This window comes from Otolemur garnettii, unplaced genomic scaffold (assembly GCF_000181295.1).
Source record: "Otolemur garnettii isolate 467f Iridium unplaced genomic scaffold, OtoGar3 scaffold00003, whole genome shotgun sequence".
Lineage (NCBI taxonomy): Eukaryota > Metazoa > Chordata > Mammalia > Primates > Galagidae > Otolemur > Otolemur garnettii.
Window position 1 is genome coordinate 7408096 of NW_003852398.1, and position 9743 is coordinate 7417838.

Consider the following 9743-nt stretch of genomic DNA (forward strand, 5'->3'; position numbering starts at 1 on the left):
GGACACCAAGGGTGTGCCTGCACAGAGGTGTGACCATTTGAAGGGACACCAAGGGTGTGCCTGCATAGAGGTGTGACCATCTGAAGGACACCAAGGGTGTGCCTGCACAGAGGCGTGACCATTTGAAGAGGCAGCATGACATCTACCTGTAAACCAAGGAAAAATATCACAGGAGAAACAAACCCTGCTGGCACTTTTGATCTTGGACTTCTTTTCTCTAGAACTGTGAGAAAATAATTTCTGTTGTTTAAACCCCCCGGTCTGCAGTATTCCTAAGGCAGCCTTGGAAAACTAATACATCATCCCCAATATCCTTCCTCCCCTCCTACCTCAAGAATAGAATTTCTCATTTTTTAGCTTGGTCTATGGCTGCCTATGTTTCCTAGCTTCCCTTGCAGCTATGTTCAGTCATGTGTTTTAGCCACTAGAATATAAGAAGAAATGTCAAGTGTGGCTTCAGGAAAGTATCCTTCTAGAGAAAAGCCTCAACCTTCTGGTTCCCGTCATCCTTCTTCCTAGCTGGAAGGTGGACTTGATGGCTGAAGCTTAAGCAGCTGATGTGGTGCAAGAAGTAAGAAGCCACCTGCCAAAGAAGCAGCAGAAGATACAGAATGAGCTACTCCGCCACCTCTTCACAGAGCACTTCTGGGCTTTCTACGTGAGAGAGAAATAAACTTGCAGCTTGGTTAAGCCGCTGTTTTGATTGGCTTTTGTCACACTTAATCCTAACTGCTACTGTTAGTTTCTCTTTCTATCTCCTCTCCTCCTTTGAGAAGAAAGCTCTCTTCACCAACAAAAACATCAGGCAGAGAAGATTAAACAGGTAAAGGACAAAAGGCCATGCTGTTTATAAGTGACCTCCTGCTAGATTAACTGACCAGGTGGTCAGTCAGCACACCAGTAAAATTGTTACCCACTTCTCTTCTACTCTAAGTCCAATCCTTGTCCCTCTAATTAATTGCATGAGCTGTTTCTTTTGTTTGTTTGTTTGTTTGTTTTTGAGATAGAGTCTCACTCTATCGCCCTTGGTACAGTGCTGTGGCGTCACAGCTCACAGAACCTCCAACTCCTGGGCTTAGGCAATTCTCTTCCCTCAGCCTCCTGAGTAGCTGGGCCTATAAGTGCCTGCCACAACACCCAGCTATTTTTTGTTGTTGCAGTTTGGCCGGGGCTGGGTTTGAACCCGCCACCCTCAGTATATGGAGCTGGCACCCTACACACTGAGCCGCTCAGTTGCATGAAAATTTTAAGGTGACATTCCTCAGAACCTCTAGTGCTCACCAAAGTTACTAGTTTGGCACTCAAAGCCTTTCACAATCTGGCCATAACGTGCTCTTTTTCACTACAAACAATACTAAAACTAAAAGGGACTATTTCTTGGTTGACCCACATGTACTATGCTTTCCAGCAACCCATGATATTCCTTTTCTGGATGCCTCCCTGGTGTAATGCAAAGCGCTTAGGCACAGGACTCCTCAAACTACGGCCCACGGGTCACATGCAGCCCACCTAGGACATTTATCCAGCCCACTGGGTATTTTTGCCACCGCTGCCTGTCCTGCTTAGCAGCCGACTCATCCTGAGGCCTGTAGTCCAGCCCTCCAATGGTCTGAGGGACAGTGAACTGGCCCCCTATTTAAAAAGTTTGAGGACCCCTGGCTACGGTCTGGGGACAATTGAACTTAAGGCCTAACTCCACTATTTCCAAGTTATGTGAACTCTGAGACTTGTTTTATTCATCTGTAAAATGGGAATAATAATGCAGTGCCTCACATGGATATTCTGAATTCAGTCAAAGATATTGCATAAGAATGGGTCTCCAAACCATAAAATAGTACAATCTTATAAGGCATGGCTGCACTGAACTTGGCATATCTCTCTTGGTTCTACAACAAGTGGCTCCTTGACCTCAGCCACTAATTCTCATCGAGCCAACACACTGCTAAGCACCTTATGCACATTATCCCTTTCAATCCTCAGGTCAATCTCATGAGACCTGTATTATTGTTACATTGATACTTCATAGATGAGGAAACAGGCCCAGATTTGAGCTCAGTTCTGACTTTACAGTCTAGGCTTCTAACCTTATGCATAACTCCTCAAGAGCACAGGCTGTGCCCCCTCATCACTCTGTAACCCCTCCTCTAGGATATGAATTTACTTCTCTCAGGATAGGGACCCATCCTATGAAAACTCCCACAGGGCCTAGTGCTCAGTAAGTGAATAGATCAACAGTGTTTTCTCCAGGGCAGTGATTCTTGAACTGTGGATTGGGGGATGCCCTTCATTTAATGCCTCTGGCCAATCATTGGGGCATCTAATGCCTCACCTGCTAACTCTTCATTTCTCGGGTGGTGTCTGATATCTGCTTGTGTAGCAAGCTCCAGAGAGATTTTTAAATTGACACTTAAGTTTGAAAACCACAGTGAGTCTATGGGGATTGCACCACTGATGCCACTTTTAAAGACAGCAGCAGTACCTGCTGCCTCCCTTCCCCCAGCCACCACTTCCGCTGAGCTGGAGGCAGAGGCCTCTGCGAGTTTAGATGACTGAAGCCGATAAGACTAGCTTGTTGGTTATTCCCAGATAACCTGGCTGGAGGCTCTCTAGGGCTGAGCCAAGGATTCCATCCCTGATCCCAAAGCCCCAAACTCGCGGACACCGCCCTCTAGATGCTCTGCCCAACCAGGGGTCATCTGACCCAGGAGGCACAGGCAAGGGGAGCAGGCAGATGGGTGTCCTTTGGAGAGGGGTGCAGGGAGGCCTGAGGGCGGCCAACGCTGAGCCAGAGGGCAGATTGCGACACCCTCCAGGAGGCCAAAGCAACGTGGGGGCAATAGATTCCACTTGGAACCCTGACCCCATCCCGGTGACCCCATCTCGGATATGCTTAAGATTTGCAAGACGGGGCGGCCGCGGCAGGCGGGCGGGCGACCGCGCGGCCTCCTGGTGGGTCGCCCTCCTTCCCCGCGTGGCTGCCTCCCGGTCCCGCCTGGGCCAGGCCCGCAACCGGCTGGAGCGGCTGCAGCGCCCTCGGACCCTCGGCGCGCCCCGCCCGCGCCCGCGCAGCCTGATCCGGCAGCATCTTCTGCGTGCGCCTCTCCTGCCACCTGTCCTCCCGGCTGCGGACCCCGCGCCCGCACCTACCCACGCCGTGCCGCTCCTTGTCAGTTTTGCGCCAGGGGGCCATGGCTGGGCTGGGGGCCTCGCGTCCTCTCCTGGGGAAGCCGGCAGGGGCTGGCGAGGCACTCTGCCGGGCCCCACTTCCTTCCTCTTTTCAAACTCTCTCTCAGGGCCCGCCCTCCCCGGGGCTCCCCGCGGCTCCCCGCTACGTCCTCCTCCTTCCCCAGTTGGTCTTGGGCACACTAAAAGCCAGGGGGCTAGAAGACCCTCTTCCCAAACCTCAGAGACAACCCCCAACTTGTCTCCTCCCCAGGGGAGCCGTCAGAGAACAGTTACCCAGATGATCGCAACAAGTGCGGAGAGTTTCCCTGATTCCTGAGCCTGGTGACGGTACAGATCACTCTCCCCACCGCCCCTTAGCCTGAACTTCTGTGTCAGATCTGCGCTCAAACACAGACCACCCAGGACAAATTTCTTCATTTTTCTCATCTGCAAAATGGGATGCTAGTATCGGCTTCATATGATTATTGTGAGGGTCCGTGAAGACAAGATACACAGCAGGTGACATGTAAGAGTTAAATAGGTACGTTGGAGGGAAGTCGTTTGTACTTTTATTCTGTTAGTGCCACAGACTCATCGGAAAATCTGATGAAAGCTCCAGAAATTCTCCTCTCAGAATACATAAGCACACTATTTGCCACCAATACCAGGAGATCGAGGTACTCTAACAACCAGCAGCAGTGGGCTCTGAGAAAAAGTCTTAGAGTTAGGCTAAGGGAGACAATTCCCCACAAAATTTCATTTTTGCTATCGAGACAGATTCTATCCAGAAACAAAAATGTTTCATCCTCAGTGATGAAGCTGAATTTGAGTCTTCTTGAAATTTCTTTCTTTATTCATAACTCTCACTACCCCTTTCTGCCTTCCACTAGAGAGTCATTAAGATAGATTAGGCAATAGCACAGCTGACAGACAGAAACAAAAAATATATTAATTTTGCTTATTCTGAAGTTATTTTCTTTTCAGTTTTCTAGCAGCATAAATCGAGCGGTGTGTTTTACAGAGAGTAGTTGTACTAGGGTTCCACTAGAGGACCAGAACCAGTATCAGTAGTATTTGTATGTGTATAAAGAGACTTATTGGTCAGCCTCAGTGGCTCACACCTGTGATCCCAACACCTTTGAGAGGCTGAGGTAGGAAGAGTGTTTGAGCTCAGGAGTTCAAGACCAGCCTGGCAACATAGTAAGGCCTCCATTTTTAAGAGAGAGAGAGAATGAATGATTATTGCGAGGAATTGTCTTATGTGAATGGCTACACAAGACTGAAATCTGTAGGTCAGGCTGTCAGGAAAGGCAGGGTGGGAATGCTCAGGCCAGAGCAGTCCACAGGCAAAATTTTTCACTTTCAAGGAATCTCAGTTTTACTCTTAAAGTATGTCAACTGACTGGATGAGACTCTTCCAATTATTGAGGATAATGTCCTTTACTTAAAAGCAACCATGGTAGATACAAATCACATCTACAAAGTACTTTATAGCAACATCTAGAATGGTGTTTAACTGAATAACTGAAACTACAGAGTTGCCAAAGTAACTATCAAAACTGACTATCACACCAGTATTACAAATTGGGATTATACATCAGAAGTCGGCAAACAGTTTTCTGTAAAGGCCTTGGTAGTAAATATTTTAGTCTTTGCAGGCCAAGAGGCAAATTCAAAGATTATTATGCAGGTACTTATACAATAACACTTACTGTAGGTACTTATGCAAAATACAACAATTATCCAAATTTTTGATTGACAAAATTAAAAATGTGATAAGAGTAATTGAGTATATTCTTTTGTAATACAGGGTTAGCAATGAGAAAAACACATCTTGGGGATAAGAAAATATTTTACTTCACTGGAGTTCAAAATTAGTGTTCCTATTGTTAAAATTGATTGCAAGTATTCACTGGTTCATGCTTCTCTTTCTGACAAAAGTTTACAGAATGAAGTCCAAAAGAGCTGATGAAATTCATCTTTGATACTACTGGTTCAATATCATAGATTGAAATATTTTCCACAAAGTACCTTATGATGAATATTACAATACAGTTTAAACACCTTACATTTCACAAGCTTTCTAAATTTGTCCCACAAGCCTTTTTCTACTCCCCAGATATTTTTTAACACAAACACTTGTAACACATCTTAGCAGATTCCACTTCAGGTGATACTGAATTAGTTTCCCTCATTTTCCTTGAAAATAATCTTTCCCATAGTTCTTTCATACAGGCTCCACAAATAAAACAACTGAGCTATGTTAGTAACATTTGTCAATGTCTCAAAAACCAAGGAAAACCACTAGAACTCACTTCTAAATTAAATATCAATGTTGCTCCCAATGTCCTCAACTCTTGAAGCATCCACTCTCACCAAACGGCTACTAGTCTTAAACTAGCTTATTTTCAGTGGACATATTTCATCTTCTGCTATAATCAAGCATGATTTAATTAACTTACTAGCAGTAAATAGTTTTCTTTGCTTGGTTAGCACATGAACCCCTTGGAAACTCATTTAATTATAGTCTCATTTTTATTTGTATTTTTATAAAGAAATTGTACTATGATGAAATATTCTACTTAAATTTTTCCAATATTTTTGGCTATTGCTTTCCTTTAACTAGGAACTATTGTGACAATTACTGAATCTGTTATATTGTATTCTTTTATCACAGTTGTAGTATAACTTCATAATAAGCCCAATACTTTCTCATCTGTCTCAGACAGTATTATGCTGTTTTAACAGAATACCACCCACTGGGTAATTTACAATGAACAGAAATTTATATTTAGCTCACAGTTCTGGAGGCTCAGAAGTCCAGTATCAGGGTACTGGCATCTGGTGAAGGCCTTCTGTGTCATCAGATGGCAGAAGACACAGGCAAGATCAAGAGAGCAAGAGGGGGTGAAATAAATTTTAACAAACCCCACTCCCTCTATAACTAATCCACTCCTACAATAATGACATTAATCCATTTGCATAGAGCCCTCATGACCTAATCACCTCTTATGTGGTCTCACCTCCCAACATTGTTGAATCAGAAATTAAATTTCCAACACATAAACTTTGGGGGGATCGCATTTAAATCAGTATCACTTTATTCAATAACAAAGTAATACACACTCCACTGTGCCTTAAAAGCATGGTATTAGTGTCCACTCTTGTCTCTTTTTTTATTTTTTTATTTTTTGACATAATGGCGATAGCACTGGTAATAAAAAAAAAAGCCACATTATTATACAGCAATACGCATGGCAGTTGTGGAGTTGTAACCTTATCCTTGAGATTTGTAGGTCATTGAACTGTACCACATACATTCTTTGTTGTAAGGACTCAACTCTGCCACTATAGAGTGAAAGCAGCTACAGATGAAGCATAAATGAATGAGTGCGGCTGTGTTTCAATAAAATAGAATTTGCAGTTTATACGAATTTTACACATTATGAAATATTTATTCTTCCTTTTACTTTTTTCAACATTTAAAACTATAAATACTAGGGCCAGGTATGTGGCTCACACATGTAATCTTAACACTCTGAGAAGCTGAGGAAGGAAGATCACTTGAGGCTAGGAAAGTGAGACCAGCCTAGGCAACATAGCAAGAACTTGTCTCTACAAAAAACAAACAAACAACAAAAACCTGAAAAGTAGCCTTAGCTCATGGGCCATACAAAAACATGCAGCAAGCCAGATTTGAGCTGTGAACCATAGTTTTTCATTCCTTGTTATACACAACTGTACTATCTCCATAAACTCATCTGGGTCATCAAAAAGACACTTGTTTTAAGTTCCACAGTTGCAGATGCTGGCACAGGTTTGGAGAGAGAGGAACACTTTTACAATGTTGGTAGGACTACAAACTTATACAGCCTCTTAGGAAAGAAGTATGGAGAATCCTCAAAGAACTCAAATTAGGCCTCCAATTTGACCCTGCAATCCCACACCAAGGTATTTACCCAGAAGAAAAAAAAATCAGAAAGACATTTGCACTAGATTGTTTATCATAGCTCAATTTACAATCCCCAAGATGTGGAAACAACCTAAATGCCCATCAACTTAGGAATGGATTAACAAACTGTGGTATATGTATTCCACGGAGTAATTCAGCCTTAAGAAAAGGTGGTGACTTTACATCTTTTGTATTAACCTGGATGAAGTTGAAATACATTCTTCTTAGTAAAGTATCACAAGAATGGAGAAGCAAATATCCAATGTACTCAATACTAATATGAAGCCAGTAGATCATCTAATACATGCCCACAGAGGAGAAAAACTCATTTCAATTCAAGTTGTGGGGAGGGGGAACAGAAAAGGGGAGAGAGGAGAGGTGGAGGAGGATTGGAGGATTGGTGTGCTCTCACTTAATGGGCACAACGTAGGGGTGTATGGCACACCTTTGGGGTGTAGGACACAATCACAAGAGGTACTCTTCTTAACAAATTCAAATATGGTGACATGGTTGTTTGTATCCTCACATTAACAAGAAATTAAAAAAAAAAAAGAAAGAAGATATACTTGGTTTTTCATCTTAAGTTTCTGACATACAAACAGAGAACTTCACAACAACAAGGTGTAAAATAAAGTATTTGATGGGCGGTAGTGGGTGGTGATGCCAGAAGCAAATGAGATTAAACTAAAGATTTTCTTCTCTATTCAATTTGTGACACAGCCTGTACTAGGAATCTGTTTCTTAAACAATGTTAACAAATTATTCAGCATATTAAAAGAGTTGTAAAAAATGCTTATAGTTGAAGGAGATGAAGTTTAGAAAGTTATTTTGACTAAAGGTTAATTAACTTCTTAATGGGGTGACTTTTAATTTAGAAATGTGTAAACTTCATGCTGATTAGGAAATAACTTTTATGTTTCTGAGATATAAGCTTTTCATTAATGATTCTATGGCATCATAAAAAATGTTGGCAAGAGAGATCAATAGTCAAATATAAAAGTCTAACTAAAACCACTTAAAGAATTTATAATAATCTTGGTCACCCAATTTTGTTAAACACCATTTGTTAGATACCTGGCTATTAGGTAGTGTACTCTTAATGACTATAATTTCACATTATCCTCTGAGAGATGATTGTGGGGGAAAGGATCAATATGGCTGATATGTCTCTTGAGTCCAGAACCTTGTGTCTATCTGCCTCCCAGACATCCCTTCCCTACCCCATATTGATGCTGCCATGTCTAAAGCAAAGATCATCACCATACCCACATCCTAGACCTGTTGTCTCTGACTATTTCTACCCTATGTAATAGGTGAAGTGGCTAGGCTCTGTGCACTCCAACTGAAATGCTGGAATCCCAATTCCATCACTTACCTAGCTGTGTGGTTTGGGGCAAATTAAACTTTCTAAGCTCCATTTATTGAAAACTTCCTGCATGTCAGTCCCTGATTTAAACAATTTAGCCAGGCATCGTGGCTCATACATGCAATCCTAGCACTCTGGGAGGCCGAGGAGGGTGGATTGCTTGAGCTCAGAAGTTCACTACCAGCCTGAGTAAGAGTAAGACCCTCTCTCCACTAAAAGCAGAAAAACTAGGCAGACATTGTGGCAGGCACTTGTATTCCCATCTCCTTGGGAGGCTGAGGCAAGAGGATCACATAAGCCCAAGAGTTTGAGGTTGCTGTGAGCTATGATGCCATAGCACTCTACCCAGGGTGAAAGAGTGAAAGTTTAATTTGCCTCAAAAAAAAAAAAGAAAAGAAAAGACTTAACATACACCCTTCATTTAATCCTCCTGGTAGCTACCTGAGATAGGAACCATTTAACCCCATTTTTCTAATAAGCAAGCTGAGACCACCAATGGGACCCTTTATTATAGCCATCAATCACTATGACTGCCTTTGAGTGGTATCATGACCTTGCACTTCACTCATGTCAAAAACTTGATTCTTCTTAATCTTCCTTTCTCTCCAAAAGATGATTTCAAAAACAGATGGTGTTGGGCACAATGTAAGGGTATTTGGCACATGTCCTACGTGCCAGACAAGGCTACACCAGGGACCTTACCTGGCAAATAAACATTGTAACCTTATCATTTGTATCCTCATATTAATTTGAAATTTTTTTAAAGTGGCACTCCCCCACACCACTACCCCGTTAAGATCTTCCTCATTTGAAACTTGGATTTGAGCTCCCTATCTCCAATCTTGTCTCCATTCTCTTCTCCATGTCCTCAAGCTCATGGAATAAGCTAGAAAAAGTAAATAAAGAAAGTTGTGATAACTTTGTGAAGTGAAGACATTCCACAGAAAAAATACCCATGCAAAGCCTCAAGTGTAGACCAAAGACATCTTTCTGGACTCATGTTTAAGAAAATCTCAGAAAGATCTTTTCCTGAGGGTCAGCAGAAGGGGAGTTTCTGATGTCCATATTTTCTAGAGTCATATCTCCAGGTTTGAGATTTGGCCAAAATTCACTACTATGGTTGTAATGATTACTAAATACTGGAGTATTGCCATACAGTTGCTAAATAGCCATGTCTCAAACCTCTGAAGGGCCCTCCTTCCATTTCTGCCCTGGGAGGCCCACAGAGGACACTGCCAGTTTCACCACAGTGCCTACCAG

At 42.6% G+C, this 9743-nt stretch overlaps 1 protein-coding gene across 1 annotated transcript in view; it reads right to left on the bottom strand.

Moving 5' to 3' along the window:
- DOCK2 (dedicator of cytokinesis 2) overlaps positions 1–3267 on the bottom strand; it is a 430752-nt gene extending 427485 nt beyond the window's left edge. The window contains exon 1 of the mRNA XM_023515279.1: positions 3148–3267. Within this exon, the coding sequence (XP_023371047.1) occupies positions 3148–3190 (43 nt within the window). The 5' untranslated portion in view covers positions 3191–3267. The remainder of the gene's footprint in view (positions 1–3147) is intronic.
- Positions 3268–9743: the final 6476 nt, after the last annotated feature.